This window comes from Salmo trutta, chromosome 14 (assembly GCF_901001165.1).
Source record: "Salmo trutta chromosome 14, fSalTru1.1, whole genome shotgun sequence".
Classification (NCBI taxonomy): Eukaryota; Metazoa; Chordata; class Actinopteri; order Salmoniformes; family Salmonidae; genus Salmo; species Salmo trutta.
The window spans coordinates 81,824,457-81,846,829 of record NC_042970.1 but is presented as its reverse complement, the minus strand read 5'-3'; the positions used below and the strand labels follow the sequence as shown (position 1 = coordinate 81,846,829).

General features: G+C 50.4%; 1 protein-coding gene across 3 annotated transcripts in view; it reads right to left on the bottom strand.

The window, feature by feature from the left end:
• Positions 1-448: 448 nt before the first annotated feature.
• Positions 449-22,373, bottom strand: part of LOC115147641 (CMRF35-like molecule 5) — a 54,088-nt gene continuing 32,163 nt past the window's right edge. For 2 of the 3 annotated variants that reach the window (XM_029689925.1, XM_029689926.1), the window contains 3 exons: positions 20,822-20,893; positions 2,155-2,256; positions 449-1,288 (listed from right to left, as the gene is read on the bottom strand). In XM_029689925.1, the coding sequence (XP_029545785.1) occupies positions 882-1,288; positions 2,155-2,256; positions 20,822-20,893 (581 nt within the window). In that variant the 3' untranslated portion in view covers positions 449-881. The remainder of the gene's footprint in view (positions 1,289-2,154; positions 2,257-20,821; positions 20,894-22,373) is intronic. The other variant, XM_029689927.1, reaches the window with a different exon arrangement.

Genomic DNA, 22,373 nt, shown 5'->3' with positions numbered 1-22,373 from the left:
CAGGCTGGATCTCTGGGGAAGTTGACAGGAGCATAGTGGAGACAGGCTGGATCTCTGGGGAGGTTGACAGTAGCACAGTGGAGACAGGCTGGATATCTGGGGAAGTTGACAGTAGCATAGTAGAGACAGGCTGGATCTCTGGTGAAGTTGACAGGAGCATAGTGGAGACAGGCTGGATCTCTGGGGAGGTTGACAGTAGAATAGTGGAGACAGGCTGGATCTCTGGGGAAGTTGACAGTAGCATAGTAGAGACAGGCTGGATCTCTGGGGAAGTTGGCAGGAGCATAGTGGAGACAGGCTGGATCTCTGGGGAGGTTGACAGTAGCATAGTGGAGACAGGCTGGATCTCTGGGGAGGTTGACAGTATCATAGTGGAGACAGGCTGGGTCTCTGGGGAAGTTGACAGTATCATAGTGGAGACAGGCTGGATCTCTGGGGAAGTTGACAGTAGAATAGTGGAGACAGGCTGGATCTCTGGTGAAGTGTACAGTAGCATAGTGGAGACAGGCTGGATCTCTGGTGAAGTTGACAGTATCATAGTGGAGACAAGCTGGATCTCTGGGGAAGTTGACAGGAGCATAGTGGAGACAGGCTGGATCTCTGGGGAAGTTGACAGGAGCATAGTGGAGACAGGCTGGATCTCTGGTGAAGTTGACAGTAGCATAGTGGAGACAGGCTGGATCTCTGGTGAAGTTGACAGTGTCATAGTGGAATCAGGCTGGATCTCTGGGGAAGTTGACAGTAGCATAGTGGAGACAGGCTGGATCTCTGGGGAAGTTGACAGTAGCATAGTGGAGACAGGCTGGATCTCTGGTGAAGTTGACAGTATCATAGTGGAGACAGGCTGGATCTCTGGTGAAGTTGACATTATCATAGTGGAGTCAGGCTGGATCTCTGGTGAAGTTGACAGTATCATAGTGGAGACAGGCTGGATCTCTGGGGAAGTTGACAGGAGCATAGTGGAGACAGGCTGGATCTCTGGTGAAGTTGACAGGAGCATAGTGTAGACAGGCTGGATCTCTGGTGAAGTTGACATTATCATATTGGAGACAGGCTGGATCTCTGGGGAAGTTGACAGTATCATAGTGGAGACAGGCTGGATCTCTGGGGAAGTTGACAGTAGCATAGCTCACAGTGTCTGGAACCTCTGCAGACTGACCAATGTTGGAGTAGATGTCATCTGGACAAGAAATGGTTGATGTGGTGATGTCACAGGCTGTATCTATGTTCTGATTGGTTGTTGTGGAGCATATGGGTTGGAAGGCAGTCCTTTTGGAGTTAGCAGATTCTGAGGATTGTAAAGACGACATGTAATATATATGTAATCCCTGTGTGTGTGTGTGTGTGTGTGTGGTGTGTGTGTGTGTGTGTGTGTGTGTGTGTGTGTGTGTGTGTGTGTGTGTGTGTGTGTGTGTGTGTGTGTGTGTGTGTGTGTGTGTGTGTGTGTGTTTGGTTTTACCATCCTTGTGGGGACCAGACGTCCTCACAAGGATAGTAAAACATGGAAAATTCAGACAAGTGGGGACAAGTCACGGGTCCCAACAAGGAAAAAGGCTATATTAGGCTAAGGGGTTAAGTTTAGGGTTAGGGTTTGAATTAGGGTTAGGTTAAGTTTAGGATTTGGTTTATGGTTAGGGTAAGAATTAGGGTTAGTGTTACAATTAGGGTTTAGGGTTTGGCATTATGTTAAGGGTTAGGTTTAGGGTTAGATGTTAGGTTAAGGGTTAGGTTTAGATTTTAGGTTAAGGGTTAGGTTTAGGGTTAGATGTTAGGTTAAAGGTATAGGGTTAGATGTTAGGTTAAGGGTTAGGTTTAGGGTTAGATGTTAGGTTAAGGGTTAGATTCAGGGTTAGATGTTAGGTTAAAGGTTTAGGGTTAGATGTTAGGTTAAAGGTTTAGGGTTAGATGTTAGGTTAAGGGTTAGGTTTAGGGTTAGATGTTAGGTTAAAGGTTTAGGGTTAGATGTTAGGTTAAAGGTTTAGGGTTAGATGTTAGGTTAAAGGTTTAGGTTTAGATGTTAGGTTAAGGGTTAGGTTTAGGGTTAGATGTTAGGTTAAGGGTTAGGTTAAGGGTAAGATGTTAGGGAAAATAGGATTTTGAATGGGAATCAATTGTTTGGTCCCCACAAGGATAGTAAAACAACATGTGTCTCACCAGTTATTTTTGTTCTGTTCCTTTGTCTGATGAATATGAGGAGAACGAGGACCAACACACACACCACCATCCCCAGACCTGTCCCGATATACACCAGCACACCTGGAGAACACACACTAACACACTAGTAACACACACACCACCATCCCCAGACCTGTCCCGATATACACCAGCACACCTGGAGAACACACACTAACACACTAGTAACACACACACCACCATCCCCAGACCTGTCCCGATATACACCAGCACACCTGGAGAACACACACTAACACACTAGTAACACACACACCACCATCCCAGACCTGTCCCGATATACACCAGCACACCTGGAGAACACACACTAACACACTAGTAACACACACACCACCATCCCCAGACCTGTCCCGATATACACCAGCACACCTGGAGAACACACACTAACACACTAGTAACACACACACCACCATCCCCAGACCTGTCCCGATATACACCAGCACACCTGGAGAACACACACTAACACACTAGTAACACACACACCACCATCCCCAGACCTGTCCCGATATACACCAGCACACCTGGAGAACACACACTAACACACTAGTAACACACACACCACCATCCCCAGACCTGTCCCCGATATACACCAGCACACCTGGAGAACACACACTAACACACTAGTAACACACACACACCACCATCCCCAGACCTGCCCTGATATACACCAGCACACCTGGAGAACACACAGTAACACACTAGTAACACACACACCACCATCCCCAGACCTGCCCTGATATACACCAGCACCCTGGAGAACACACACTAACACACTAGTAACACACACACACACCATCCCCAGACCTGTCCCGATATACACCAGCACACCTGGAGAACACACACTAACACACTAGTAACACACACACCACCATCCCCAGACCTGTCCCGATATACACCAGCACACCTGGAGAACACACACTAACACACTAGTAACACACACACCACCATCCCCAGACCTGTCCCGATATACACCAGCACACCTGGAGAACACACACTAACACACTAGTAACACACACACCACCATCCCCAGTCCTGTCCCGATATACACCAGCACACCTGGAGAACACACAGTAACACACTAGTAACACACACACCACCATCCCCAGACCTGTCCCGATATACACCAGCACACCTGGAGAACACACACTAACACACTAGTAACACACACACCACCATCCCCAGACCTGTCCCGATATACACCAGCACACCTGGAGAACACACAGTAACACACTAGTAACACACACACACCACCATCCCCAGACCTGTCCCGATATACACCAGCACACCTGGAGAACACACACTAACACACTAGTAACACACACACCACCATCCCCAGACCTGTCCCGATATACACCAGCACACCTGGAGAACACACACTAACACACTAGTAACACACACACCACCATCCCCAGACCTGTCCCGATATACACCAGCACACCTGGAGAACACACACTAACACACTAGTAACACACACACCACCATCCCCAGACCTGTCCCGATATACACCAGCACACCTGGAGAACACACACTAACACACTAGTAACACACACACCACCATCCCCAGTCCTGTCCCGATATACACCAGCACACCTGGAGAACATACAGTAACACACTAGTAACACACACACCACCATCCCCAGACCTGTCCCGATATACACCAGCACACCTGGAGAACACACACTAACACACTAGTAACACACACACCACCATCCCCAGACCTGTCCCGATATACACCAGCACACCTGGAGAACACACACTAACACACTAGTAACACACACACCACCATCCCCAGACCTGTCCCGATATACACCAGCACACGTGGAGAACACACACTAACACACTAGTAACACACACACCACCATCCCCAGACCTGTCCCGATATACACCAGCACACCTGGAGAACACACACTAACACACTAGTAACACACACACCACCATCCCTAGACCTGTCCCGATATACACCAGCACACCTGGAGAACACACACTAACACACTAGTAACACACACACCACCATCCCCAGTCCTGTCCCGATATACACCAGCACACCTGGAGAACACACACTAACACACTAGTAACACACACACCACCATCCCCAGACCTGTCCCGATATACACCAGCACACCTGGAGAACACACACTAACACACTAGTAACACACACACCACCATCCCCAGACCTGTCCCGATATACACCAGCACACCTGGAGAACACACAGTAACACACTAGTAAAACACACACCACCATCCCCAGACCTGTCCCGATATACACCAGCACACCTGGAGAACACACAGTAACACACTAGTAACACACACACCACCATCCCCAGACCTGTCCCGATATACACCAGCACACCTGGAGAACACACACTAACACACTAGTTACACACACACCACCATCCCCAGACCTGTCCCGATATACACCAGCACACCTGGAGAACACACACTAACACACTAGTAACACACACACCACCATCCCTAGACCTGTCCCGATATACACCAGCACACCTGGAGAACACACACTAACACACTAGTAACACACACACCACCATCCCCAGTCCTGTCCCGATATACACCAGCACACCTGGAGAACACACAGTAACACACTAGTAACACACACACCACCATCCCCAGACCTGTCCCGATATACACCAGCACACCTGGAGAACACACACTAACACACTAGTAACACACACACCACCATCCCCAGACCTGTCCCGATATACACCAGCACACCTGGAGAACACACAGTAACACACTAGTAACACACACACACCACCATCCCCAGACCTGTCCCGATATACACCAGCACACCTGGAGAACACACACTAACACACTAGTAACACACACACCACCATCCCCAGACCTGTCCCGATATACACCAGCACACCTGGAGAACACACACTAACACACTAGTAACACACACACCACCATCCCCAGACCTGCCCTGATATACACCAGCACACCTGGAGAACACACAGTAACACACTAGTAACACACACACCACCATCCCCAGACCTGCCCTGATATACACCAGCACACCTGGAGAACACACAGTAACACACTAGTAACACACACACACACCATCCCCAGACCTGTCCCGATATACACCAGCACACCTGGAGAACACACACTAACACACTAGTAACACACACACCACCATCCCCAGACCTGTCCCGATATACACCAGCACACCTGGAGAACACACACTAACACACTAGTAACACACACACCACCATCCCCAGACCTGTCCCGATATACACCAGCACACCTGGAGAACACACACTAACACACTAGTAACACACACACCACCATCCCCAGTCCTGTCCCGATATACACCAGCACACCTGGAGAACACACAGTAACACACTAGTAACACACACACCACCATCCCCAGACCTGTCCCGATATACACCAGCACACCTGGAGAACACACACTAACACACTAGTAACACACACACCACCATCCCCAGACCTGTCCCGATATACACCAGCACACCTGGAGAACACACAGTAACACACTAGTAACACACACACACCACCATCCCCAGACCTGTCCCGATATACACCAGCACACCTGGAGAACACACACTAACACACTAGTAACACACACACCACCATCCCCAGACCTGTCCCGATATACACCAGCACACCTGGAGAACACACACTAACACACTAGTAACACACACACCACCATCCCCAGACCTGTCCCGATATACACCAGCACACGTGGAGAACACACACTAACACACTAGTAACACACACACCACCATCCCCAGACCTGTCCCGATATACACCAGCACACCTGGAGAACACACACTAACACACTAGTAACACACACACCACCATCCCTAGACCTGTCCCGATATACACCAGCACACCTGGAGAACACACACTAACACACTAGTAACACACACACCACCATCCCCAGTCCTGTCCCGATATACACCAGCACACCTGGAGAACACACAGTAACACACTAGTAACACACACACCACCATCCCCAGACCTGTCCCGATATACACCAGCACACCTGGAGAACACACACTAACACACTAGTAACACACACACCACCATCCCCAGACCTGTCCCGATATACACCAGCACACCTGGAGAACACACAGTAACACACTAGTAAAACACACACCACCATCCCCAGACCTGTCCCGATATACACCAGCACACCTGGAGAACACACAGTAACACACTAGTAACACACACACCACCATCCCCAGACCTGTCCCGATATACACCAGCACACCTGGAGAACACACACTAACACACTAGTTACACACACACCACCATCCCCAGACCTGTCCCGATATACACCAGCACACCTGGAGAACACACACTAACACACTAGTAACACACACACCACCATCCCTAGACCTGTCCCGATATACACCAGCACACCTGGAGAACACACACTAACACACTAGTAACACACACACCACCATCCCCAGTCCTGTCCCGATATACACCAGCACACCTGGAGAACACACAGTAACACACTAGTAACACACACACCACCATCCCCAGACCTGTCCCGATATACACCAGCACACCTGGAGAACACACACTAACACACTAGTAACACACACACCACCATCCCCAGACCTGTCCCGATATACACCAGCACACCTGGAGAACACACAGTAACACACTAGTAACACACACACACCACCATCCCCAGACCTGTCCCGATATACACCAGCACACCTGGAGAACACACACTAACACACTAGTAACACACACACCACCATCCCCAGACCTGTCCCGATATACACCAGCACACCTGGAGAACACACACTAACACACTAGTAACACACACACCACCATCCCCAGACCTGCCCTGATATACACCAGCACACCTGGAGAACACACAGTAACACACTAGTAACACACACACCACCATCCCCAGACCTGCCCTGATATACACCAGCACACCTGGAGAACACACAGTAACACACTAGTAACACACACACACACCATCCCCAGACCTGTCCCGATATACACCAGCACACCTGGAGAACACACACTAACACACTAGTAACACACACACCACCATCCCCAGACCTGTCCCGATATACACCAGCACACCTGGAGAACACACACTAACACACTAGTAACACACACACCACCATCCCCAGACCTGTCCCGATATACACCAGCACACCTGGAGAACACACACTAACACACTAGTAACACACACACACCACCATCCCCAGTCCTGTCCCGATATACACCAGCACACCTGGAGAACACACAGTAACACACTAGTAACACACACACCACCATCCCCAGACCTGTCCCGATATACACCAGCACACCTGGAGAACACACACTAACACACTAGTAACACACACACCACCATCCCCAGACCTGTCCCGATATACACCAGCACACCTGGAGAACACACAGTAACACACTAGTAACACACACACACCACCATCCCCAGACCTGTCCCGATATACACCAGCACACCTGGAGAACACACACTAACACACTAGTAACACACACACCACCATCCCCAGACCTGTCCCGATATACACCAGCACACCTGGAGAACACACACTAACACACTAGTAACACACACACCACCATCCCCAGACCTGTCCCGATATACACCAGCACACCTGGAGAACACACACTAACACACTAGTAACACACACACCACCATCCCCAGTCCTGTCCCGATATACACCAGCACACCTGGAGAACATACAGTAACACACTAGTAACACACACACCACCATCCCCAGACCTGTCCCGATATACACCAGCACACCTGGAGAACACACACTAACACACTAGTAACACACACACCACCATCCCCAGACCTGTCCCGATATACACCAGCACACCTGGAGAACACACACTAACACACTAGTAACACACACACCACCATCCCCAGACCTGTCCCGATATACACCAGCACACGTGGAGAACACACACTAACACACTAGTAACACACACACCACCATCCCCAGACCTGTCCCGATATACACCAGCACACCTGGAGAACACACACTAACACACTAGTAACACACACACCACCATCCCTAGACCTGTCCCGATATACACCAGCACACCTGGAGAACACACACTAACACACTAGTAACACACACACCACCATCCCCAGTCCTGTCCCGATATACACCAGCACACCTGGAGAACACACAGTAACACACTAGTAACACACACACCACCATCCCCAGACCTGTCCCGATATACACCAGCACACCTGGAGAACACACACTAACACACTAGTAACACACACACCACCATCCCCAGACCTGTCCCGATATACACCAGCACACCTGGAGAACACACAGTAACACACTAGTAAAACACACACCACCATCCCCAGACCTGTCCCGATATACACCAGCACACCTGGAGAACACACAGTAACACACTAGTAACACACACACCACCATCCCCAGACCTGTCCCGATATACACCAGCACACCTGGAGAACACACACTAACACACTAGTTACACACACACCACCATCCCCAGACCTGTCCCGATATACACCAGCACACCTGGAGAACACACACTAACACACTAGTAACACACACACCACCATCCCTAGACCTGTCCCGATATACACCAGCACACCTGGAGAACACACACTAACACACTAGTAACACACACACCACCATCCCCAGTCCTGTCCCGATATACACCAGCACACCTGGAGAACACACAGTAACACACTAGTAACACACACACCACCATCCCCAGACCTGTCCCGATATACACCAGCACACCTGGAGAACACACACTAACACACTAGTAACACACACACCACCATCCCCAGACCTGTCCCGATATACACCAGCACACCTGGAGAACACACAGTAACACACTAGTAACACACACACACCACCATCCCCAGACCTGTCCCGATATACACCAGCACACCTGGAGAACACACACTAACACACTAGTAACACACACACCACCATCCCCAGACCTGTCCCGATATACACCAGCACACCTGGAGAACACACACTAACACACTAGTAACACACACACCACCATCCCCAGACCTGCCCTGATATACATCAGCACACCTGGAGAACACACAGTAACACACTAGTAACACACACACCACCATCCCCAGACCTGCCCTGATATACACCAGCACACCTGGAGAACACACAGTAACACACTAGTAACACACACACACACCATCCCCAGACCTGTCCCGATATACACCAGCACACCTGGAGAACACACACTAACACACTAGTAACACACACACCACCATCCCCAGACCTGTCCCGATATACACCAGCACACCTGGAGAACACACACTAACACACTAGTAACACACACACCACCATCCCCAGACCTGTCCCGATATACACCAGCACACCTGGAGAACACACACTAACACACTAGTAACACACACACCACCATCCCCAGTCCTGTCCCGATATACACCAGCACACCTGGAGAACACACAGTAACACACTAGTAACACACACACCACCATCCCCAGACCTGTCCCGATATACACCAGCACACCTGGAGAACACACACTAACACACTAGTAACACACACACCACCATCCCCAGACCTGTCCCGATATACACCAGCACACCTGGAGAACACACAGTAACACACTAGTAACACACACACACCACCATCCCCAGACCTGTCCCGATATACACCAGCACACCTGGAGAACACACACTAACACACTAGTAACACACACACCACCATCCCCAGACCTGTCCCGATATACACCAGCACACCTGGAGAACACACACTAACACACTAGTAACACACACACCACCATCCCCAGACCTGTCCCGATATACACCAGCACACGTGGAGAACACACACTAACACACTAGTAACACACACACCACCATCCCCAGACCTGTCCCGATATACACCAGCACACCTGGAGAACACACACTAACACACTAGTAACACACACACCACCATCCCTAGACCTGTCCCGATATACACCAGCACACCTGGAGAACACACACTAACACACTAGTAACACACACACCACCATCCCCAGTCCTGTCCCGATATACACCAGCACACCTGGAGAACACACACTAACACACTAGTAACACACACACCACCATCCCCAGACCTGTCCCGATATACACCAGCACACCTGGAGAACACACACTAACACACTAGTAACACACACACCACCATCCCCAGACCTGTCCCGATATACACCAGCACACCTGGAGAACACACAGTAACACACTAGTAAAACACACACCACCATCCCCAGACCTGTCCCGATATACACCAGCACACCTGGAGAACACACAGTAACACACTAGTAACACACACACCACCATCCCCAGACCTGTCCCGATATACACCAGCACACCTGGAGAACACACACTAACACACTAGTTACACACACACCACCATCCCCAGACCTGTCCCGATATACACCAGCACACCTGGAGAACACACACTAACACACTAGTAACACACACACCACCATCCCTAGACCTGTCCCGATATACACCAGCACACCTGGAGAACACACACTAACACACTAGTAACACACACACCACCATCCCCAGTCCTGTCCCGATATACACCAGCACACCTGGAGAACACACAGTAACACACTAGTAACACACACACCACCATCCCCAGACCTGTCCCGATATACACCAGCACACCTGGAGAACACACACTAACACACTAGTAACACACACACCACCATCCCCAGACCTTCCCGATATACACCAGCACACCTGGAGAACACACAGTAACACACTAGTAACACACACACACCACCATCCCCAGACCTGTCCCGATATACACCAGCACACCTGGAGAACACACACTAACACACTAGTAACACACACACCACCATCCCCAGACCTGTCCCGATATACACCAGCACACCTGGAGAACACACACTAACACACTAGTAACACACACACCACCATCCCCAGACCTGCCCTGATATACATCAGCACACCTGGAGAACACACAGTAACACACTAGTAACACACACACCACCATCCCCAGACCTGCCCTGATATACACCAGCACACCTGGAGAACACACAGTAACACACTAGTAACACACACACACCACCATCCCCAGACCTGTCCCGATATACACCAGCACACCTGGAGAACACACACTAACACACTAGTAACACACACACCACCATCCCCAGACCTGTCCCGATATACACCAGCACACCTGGAGAACACACACTAACACACTAGTAACACACACACCACCATCCCCAGACCTGTCCCGATATACACCAGCACACCTGGAGAACACACACTAACACACTAGTAACACACACACCACCATCCCCAGTCCTGTCCCGATATACACCAGCACACCTGGAGAACACACAGTAACACACTAGTAACACACACACCACCATCCCCAGACCTGTCCCGATATACACCAGCACACCTGGAGAACACACACTAACACACTAGTAACACACACACCACCATCCCCAGACCTGTCCCGATATACACCAGCACACCTGGAGAACACACAGTAACACACTAGTAACACACACACCACCATCCCCAGACCTGTCCCGATATACACCAGCACACCTGGAGAACACACACTAACACACTAGTAACACACACACCACCATCCCCAGACCTGTCCCGATATACACCAGCACACCTGGAGAACACACACTAACACACTAGTAACACACACACCACCATCCCCAGACCTGTCCCGATATACACCAGCACACCTGGAGAACACACACTAACACACTAGTAACACACACACCACCATCCCCAGTCCTGTCCCGATATACACCAGCACACCTGGAGAACACACAGTAACACACTAGTAACACACACACCACCATCCCCAGACCTGTCCCGATATACACCAGCACACCTGGAGAACACACACTAACACACTAGTAACACACACACCACCATCCCAGACCTGTCCCGATATACACCAGCACACCTGGAGAACACACAGTAACACACTAGTAACACACACACCACCATCCCCAGACCTGTCCCGATATACACCAGCACACCTGGAGAACACACAGTAACACACTAGTAACACACACACCACCATCCCCAGACCTGTCCCGATATACACCAGCACACCTGGAGAACACACACTAACACACTAGTAACACACACACCACCATCCCTAGACCTGTCCCGATATACACCAGCACACCTGGAGAACACACACTAACACACTAGTAACACACACACCACCATCCCCAGTCCTGTCCCGATATACACCAGCACACCTGGAGAACACACAGTAACACACTAGTAACACACACACCACCATCCCCAGTCCTGTCCCGATATACACCAGCACACCTGGAGAACACACACTAACACACTAGTAACACACACACCACCATCCCCAGACCTGTCCCGATATACACCAGCACACCTGGAGAACACACAGTAACACACTAGTAACACACACACCACCATCCCCAGACCTGTCCCGATATACACCAGCACACCTGGAGAACACACAGTAACACACTAGTAACACACACACCACCATCCCCAGACCTGTCCCGATATACACCAGCACACCTGGAGAACACACACTAACACACTAGTTACACACACACCACCATCCCCAGACCTGTCCCGATATACACCAGCACACCTGGAGAACACACACTAACACACTAGTAACACACACACCACCATCCCTAGACCTGTCCCGATATACACCAGCACACCTGGAGAACACACACTAACACACTAGTAACACACACACCACCATCCCCAGTCCTGTCCCGATATACACCAGCACACCTGGAGAACACACAGTAACACACTAGTAACACACACACCACCATCCCAAGACCTGTCCCGATATACACCAGCACACCTGGAGAACACACACTAACACACTAGTAACACACACACCACCATCCCCAGACCTGTCCCGATATACACCAGCACACCTGGAGAACACACAGTAACACACTAGTAACACACACACCACCATCCCCAGACCTGTCCCGATATACACCAGCACACCTGGAGAACACACAGTAACACACTAGTAACACACACACCACCATCCCCAGACCTGTCCCGATATACACCAGCACACGTGGAGAACACACACTAACACACTAGTTACACACACACCACCATCCCCAGACCTGTCCCGATATACACCAGCACACCTGGAGAACACACACTAACACACTAGTAACACACACACACCACCATCCCCAGACCTGTCCCAATATACACCAGCACACCTGGAGAACACACACTAATACACTAGTAACACACACACCACCATCCCCAGACCTGTCCCGATATACACCAGCACACCTGGAGAACACACACTAACACACTAGTAACACACACACCACCATCCCCAGACCTGTCCCGATATACACCAGCTAACCTGGAGAACACACACTAACACACTAGTAACACACACACCACCATCCCCAGACCTGTCCCGATATACACCAGCACACCTGGAGAACACACACTAACACACTAGTAACACACACACCACCATCCCCAGACCTGTCCCGATATACACCAGCACACCTGGAGAACACACACTAACACACTAGTAACACACACACCACCATCCCCAGACCTGTCCCGATATACACCAGCACACCTGGAGAACACACACTAACACACTAGTAACACACACACCACCATCCCCAGACCTGTCCCGATATACACCAGCACACCTGGAGAACACACACTAACACACTAGTAACACACACACCACCATCCCCAGACCTGTCCCGATATACACCAGCACACCTGGAGAACACACAGTAACACACTAGTAACACACACACACCACCATCCCCAGACCTGTCCCGATATACACCAGCACACCTGGAGAACACACACTAACACACTAGTAACACACACACCACCATCCCCAGACCTGTCCCGATATACACCAGCACACCTGGAGAACACACACTAACACACTAGTAACACACACACCACCATCCCCAGACCTGTCCCGATATACACCAGCACACCTGGAGAACACACACTAACACACTAGTAACACACACACCACCATCCCCAGACCTGTCCCGATATACACCAGCACACCTGGAGAACACACAGTAACACACTAGTAACACACACACACCACCATCCCCAGACCTGTCCCGATATACCCCAGCACACCTGGAGAACACACACTAACACACTAGTAACACACACACCACCATCCCCAGACCTGTCCCGATATACACCAGCACACCTGGAGAACACACACTAACACACTAGTAACACACACACACCACCATCCCCAGACCTGTCCCGATATACACCAGCACACCTGGAGAACACACACTAACACACTAGTAACACACACACCACCATCCCCATACCGTTCCCGATATACACCAGCACACCTGGAGAACACACACTAACACACTAGTAACACACACACCACCATCCCCAGACCTGCCCTGATATACACCAGCACACCTGGAGAACACACACTAACACACTAGTAACACACACACACCACCATCCCCAGACCTGCCCTGATATACACCAGCACACCTTGAGAACACACACTAACACACTAGTAACACACTAGTAACACACACACCACCATCCCCAGACCTGTCCTGATATACACCAGCACACCTGGAGAACACACAGTAACACACTAGTAACACACACACACCACCATCCCCAGACCTGTCCCGATATACACCAGCACACCTGGAGAACACACACTAACACACTAGTAACACACACACACCACCATCCCCAGACCTGCCCTGATATACACCAGCACACCTGGAGAACACACACTAACACACTAGTAACACACACACACACACCATCCCCAGACCTGTCCTGATATACACCAGCACACCTGAAGAACACACAGTAACACACTAGTAACACACACACACACCATCCCCAGACCTGTCCCAATATACACCAGCACACCTGGAGAACACACACTAACACACTAGTAACACACACACCACCATCCCCAGACCTGTCCCGATATACACCAGCACACCTGGAGAACACACACTAACACACTAGTAACACACACACACACACACCATCCCCAGACCTGCCCTGATATACACCAGCACACCTGGAGAACACACACTAACACACTAGTAACACACACACCACCATCCCCAGACCTGCCCTGATATACACCAGCACACCTGGAGAACACACACTAACACACTAGTAACACACACACACCACCATCCCCAGACCTGTCCCGATATACACCAGCACACCTGGAGAACACACAGTAACACACTAGTAACACACACACCACCATCCCCAGACCTGTCCCGATATACACCAGCACACCTGGAGAACACACAGTAACACACTAGTTACACACACACACACCACCATCCCCAGACCTGCCCTGATGTACACCAGCACACCTGGAGAACACACACTAACACACTAGTAACACACACACACCACCATCCCCAGACCTGCCCTGATATACACCCGCACACCTGGAGAACACACACTAACACACTAGTTACACACACACCACCATCCCCAGACCTGTCCCGATATACACCAGCACACCTGGAGAACACACAGTAACACACTAGTAACACACACACACCACCATCCCCAGACCTGTCCCGATATACACCAGCACACCTGGAGAACACACAGTAACACACTAGTAACACACACACCACCATCCCCAGACCTGCCCTGATATACATCAGCACACCTGGAGAACACACAGTAACACACTAGTAACACACACACCACCATCCCCAGACCTGCCCTGATATACACCAGCACACCTGGAGAACACACAGTAACACACTAGTAACACACACACACACCATCCCCAGACCTGTCCCGATATACACCAGCACACCTGGAGAACACACACTAACACACTAGTAACACACACACCACCATCCCCAGACCTGTCCCGATATACACCAGCACACCTGGAGAACACACACTAACACACTAGTAACACACACACCACCATCCCCAGACCTGTCCCGATATACACCAGCACACCTGGAGAACACACACTAACACACTAGTAACACACACACCACCATCCCCAGTCCTGTCCCGATATACACCAGCACACCTGGAGAACACACAGTAACACACTAGTAACACACACACCACCATCCCCAGACCTGTCCCGATATACACCAGCACACCTGGAGAACACACACTAACACACTAGTAACACACACACCACCATCCCCAGACCTGTCCCGATATACACCAGCACACCTGGAGAACACACAGTAACACACTAGTAACACACACACACCACCATCCCCAGACCTGTCCCGATATACACCAGCACACCTGGAGAACACACACTAACACACTAGTAACACACACACCACCATCCCCAGACCTGTCCCGATATACACCAGCACACCTGGAGAACACACACTAACACACTAGTAACACACACACCACCATCCCCAGACCTGTCCCGATATACACCAGCACACCTGGAGAACACACACTAACACACTAGTAACACACACACCACCATCCCCAGTCCTGTCCCGATATACACCAGCACACCTGGAGAACACACAGTAACACACTAGTAACACACACACCACCATCCCCAGACCTGTCCCGATATACACCAGCACACCTGGAGAACACACACTAACACACTAGTAACACACACACCACCATCCCCAGACCTGTCCCGATATACACCAGCACACCTGGAGAACACACAGTAACACACTAGTAACACACACACCACCATCCCCAGACCTGTCCCGATATACACCAGCACACCTGGAGAACACACAGTAACACACTAGTAACACACACACCACCATCCCCAGACCTGTCCCGATATACACCAGCACACCTGGAGAACACACACTAACACACTAGTAACACACACACCACCATCCCTAGACCTGTCCCGATATACACCAGCACACCTGGAGAACACACACTAACACACTAGTAACACACACACCACCATCCCCAGTCCTGTCCCGATATACACCAGCACACCTGGAGAACACACAGTAACACACTAGTAACACACACACCACCATCCCCAGACCTGTCCCGATATACACCAGCACACCTGGAGAACACACACTAACACACTAGTAACACACACACCACCATCCCCAGACCTGTCCCGATATACACCAGCACACCTGGAGAACACACAGTAACACACTAGTAACACACACACCACCATCCCCAGACCTGTCCCGATATACACCAGCACACCTGGAGAACACACAGTAACACACTAGTAACACACACACCACCATCCCCAGACCTGTCCCGATATACACCAGCACACCTGGAGAACACACACTAACACACTAGTTACACACACACCACCATCCCCAGACCTGTCCCGATATACACCAGCACACCTGGAGAACACACACTAACACACTAGTAACACACACACCACCATCCCTAGACCTGTCCCGATATACACCAGCACACCTGGAGAACACACACTAACACACTAGTAACACACACACCACCATCCCCAGTCCTGTCCCGATATACACCAGCACACCTGGAGAACACACAGTAACACACTAGTAACACACACACCACCATCCCAAGACCTGTCCCGATATACACCAGCACACCTGGAGAACACACACTAACACACTAGTAACACACACACCACCATCCCCAGACCTGTCCCGATATACACCAGCACACCTGGAGAACACACAGTAACACACTAGTAACACACACACCACCATCCCCAGACCTGTCCCGATATACACCAGCACACCTGGAGAACACACAGTAACACACTAGTAACACACACACCACCATCCCCAGACCTGTCCCGATATACACCAGCACACGTGGAGAACACACACTAACACACTAGTTACACACACACCACCATCCCCAGACCTGTCCCGATATACACCAGCACACCTGGAGAACACACACTAACACACTAGTAACACACACACACCACCATCCCCAGACCTGTCCCAATATACACCAGCACACCTGGAGAACACACACTAATACACTAGTAACACACACACCACCATCCCCAGACCTGTCCCGATATACACCAGCACACCTGGAGAACACACACTAACACACTAGTAACACACACACCACCATCCCCAGACCTGTCCCGATATACACCAGCTAACCTGGAGAACACACACTAACACACTAGTAACACACACACCACCATCCCCAGACCTGTCCCGATATACACCAGCACACCTGGAGAACACACACTAACACACTAGTAACACACACACCACCATCCCCAGACCTGTCCCGATATACACCAGCACACCTGGAGAACACACACTAACACACTAGTAACACACACACACCACCATCCCCAGACCTGTCCCGATATACACCAGCACACCTGGAGAACACACACTAACACACTAGTAACACACACACCACATCCCCAGACCTGTCCCGATATACACCAGCACACCTGGAGAACACACACTAACACACTAGTAACACACACACCACCATCCCCAGACCTGTCCCGATATACACCAGCACACCTGGAGAACACACAGTAACACACTAGTAACACACACACACCACCATCCCCAGACCTGTCCCGATATACACCAGCACACCTGGAGAACACACACTAACACACTAGTAACACACACACCACCATCCCCAGACCTGTCCCGATATACACCAGCACACCTGGAGAACACACACCTAACACACTAGTAACACACACACCACCATCCCCAGACCTGTCCCGATATACACCAGCACACCTGGAGAACACACACTAACACACTAGTAACACACACACCACCATCCCCAGACCTGTCCCGATATACACCAGCACACCTGGAGAACACACAGTAACACACTAGTAACACACACACACCACCATCCCCAGACCTGTCCCGATATACCCCAGCACACCTGGAGAACACACACTAACACACTAGTAACACACACACCACCATCCCCAGACCTGTCCCGATATACACCAGCACACCTGGAGAACACACACTAACACACTAGTAACACACACACACCACCATCCCCAGACCTGTCCCGATATACACCAGCACACCTGGAGAACACACACTAACACACTAGTAACACACACACCACCATCCCCATACCGTTCCCGATATACACCAGCACACCTGGAGAACACACACTAACACACTAGTAACACACACACCACCATCCCCAGACCTGCCCTGATATACACCAGCACACCTGGAGAACACACACTAACACACTAGTAACACACACACACCACCATCCCCAGACCTGCCCTGATATACACCAGCACACCTTGAGAACACACACTAACACACTAGTAACACACTAGTAACACACACACCACCATCCCCAGACCTGTCCTGATATACACCAGCACACCTGGAGAACACACAGTAACACACTAGTAACACACACACACCACCATCCCCAGACCTGTCCCGATATACACCAGCACACCTGGAGAACACACACTAACACACTAGTAACACACACACACCACCATCCCCAGACCTGCCCTGATATACACCAGCACACCTGGAGAACACACACTAACACACTAGTAACACACACACACACACCATCCCCAGACCTGTCCTGATATACACCAGCACACCTGAAGAACACACAGTAACACACTAGTAACACACACACACACCATCCCCAGACCTGTCCCAATATACACCAGCACACCTGGAGAACACACACTAACACACTAGTAACACACACACCACCATCCCCAGACCTGTCCCGATATACACCAGCACACCTGGAGAACACACACTAACACACTAGTAACACACACACACACACACCATCCCCAGACCTGCCCTGATATACACCAGCACACCTGGAGAACACACACTAACACACTAGTAACACACACACCACCATCCCCAGACCTGCCCTGATATACACCAGCACACCTGGAGAACACACACTAACACACTAGTAACACACACACACCACCATCCCCAGACCTGTCCCGATATACACCAGCACACCTGGAGAACACACAGTAACACACTAGTAACACACACACCACCATCCCCAGACCTGTCCCGATATACACCAGCACACCTGGAGAACACACAGTAACACACTAGTTACACACACACACACCACCATCCCCAGACCTGCCCTGATGTACACCAGCACACCTGGAGAACACACACTAACACACTAGTAACACACACACACCACCATCCCCAGACCTGCCCTGATATACACCCGCACACCTGGAGAACACACACTAACACACTAGTTACACACACACCACCATCCCCAGACCTGTCCCGATATACACCAGCACACCTGGAGAACACACAGTAACACACTAGTAACACACACACACCACCATCCCCAGACCTGTCCCGATATACACCAGCACACCTGGAGAACACACACTAACACACTAGTAACACACACACACCACCATCCCCAGACCTGTCCCGATATACACCAGCACACGTGGAGAACACACACTAACACACTAGTAACACACACACCACCATCCCCAGACCTGTCCCGATATACACCAGCACACCTGGAGAACACACACTAACACACTAGTAACACACACACACACACAGGTTTCTTACCAGCGGCTGAATCGGTTGTCATTGCTTCTGTTGGGGTTGCTGTTGTTAATGATTTTCCGCTCACCGCTTTCTCTGAATCATGAGAGAGAGAGAGAGAGAGAGAGAGGGGAGCAGAGTGGAATTAGGCCGATACCCTCTCATGATCAAAATCCTGAAAAGAGCAGTTCAATTCTACAACCACCTAAAAGGAAGCGATTCCCAAACCTTCCATAATAAAGCCATCACCTACAGAGAGATGAACCAGGAGAGGAGTCCCCTTAGCAAGCTGGTCCTGGGGCTCTGTTCACAAACAAACCCCACAGAGCCCCAGGACAGCATCACAATTAGCAGAGGTGGGACCAAGTCATTGTTTCACAAGTCACAAGTAAGTCTCAAGTCAAGACAGACAAGTCCCAAGTCAAGTCAAAGACAAATGGAAGCATCATTATAGATGTTTGAGAGAGTTGTTGCTTAACAGTCTGATGTTTTAAAGTTGTTCAGGGCATGTAACACATACAAAAGCCCAGGCCCAGACAAAACAAAGCCCAGGCCCAGACAAAACAAAGCCCAGGCCCAGACAAAACAAGTGGACGTGTTAAAGCACTGTGCTGAACAACTGGCTGGTGTTTTAACAGACATTTTTCCAATCCTCGCTCAACCAGCAACACGTGCCAGTATTGTGGATAAACTCAATAATTATACAAATTCCTAAAGCATCTAATCCCTCTGTGCTGAATGCTTACAGCCCTGTTGCCTTGACATCCTTAGTAATGAAATGCCTTGAGAAAATTGTGAAAAGTCATATTCTCAGCGTCACCCAGAGGCTTCTCGACCCATTTCAGTTTGCCTATCAGCCTAGCAGAGGAGTTGATGATGCCATTCTTACCCTCCTTAACATGGTCTATAGACATCTGGAGGGTGCCAAATCCCATGTCAGGGTTCTGTCTGTTGACTTTTCTTCTGCCTTCAACACAATCCAGCCCTACATTCTGGCACAGAGACTCATTCGGGACTTCTCCTTAGATGGGGGGCTGGTTTTGTGGCTGTTGGACTTCCTGAGCCAACGCTCACAGCGAATGAAAATAGGTCCCCACGTGTCGGATATACGCAATACCAACACAGGCTCTCCTCAGGGATGTGTTTTGTCCCCACTCCACCACCAACACAGGCACTCCTCAGGGATGTGTTTTGTCCCCACTCCACCACCAACACAGGCTCTCCTCAGGGATGTGTTTTGTCCCCACTCCACCACCAACACAGGCTCTCCTCAGGGATGTGTTTTGTCCCCACTCCACCACCAACACAGGCTCTCCTCAGGGATTTGTTTTGTCCCCACTCCACCACCAACACAGGCTCTCCTCAGGGATTTGTTTTGTCCCCACTCCACCAACAACACAGGCTCTCCTCAGGGAGGTGTTTTGTCCCCACTCCACCACCAACACAGGCTCTCCTCAGGGATTTGTTTTGTCCCCACTCCACCAACAACACAGGCTCTCCTCAGGGAGGTGTTTTGTCCCCACTCCACCACCAACACAGGCTCTCCTCAGGGATGTGTTTTGTCCCCACTCCTGTA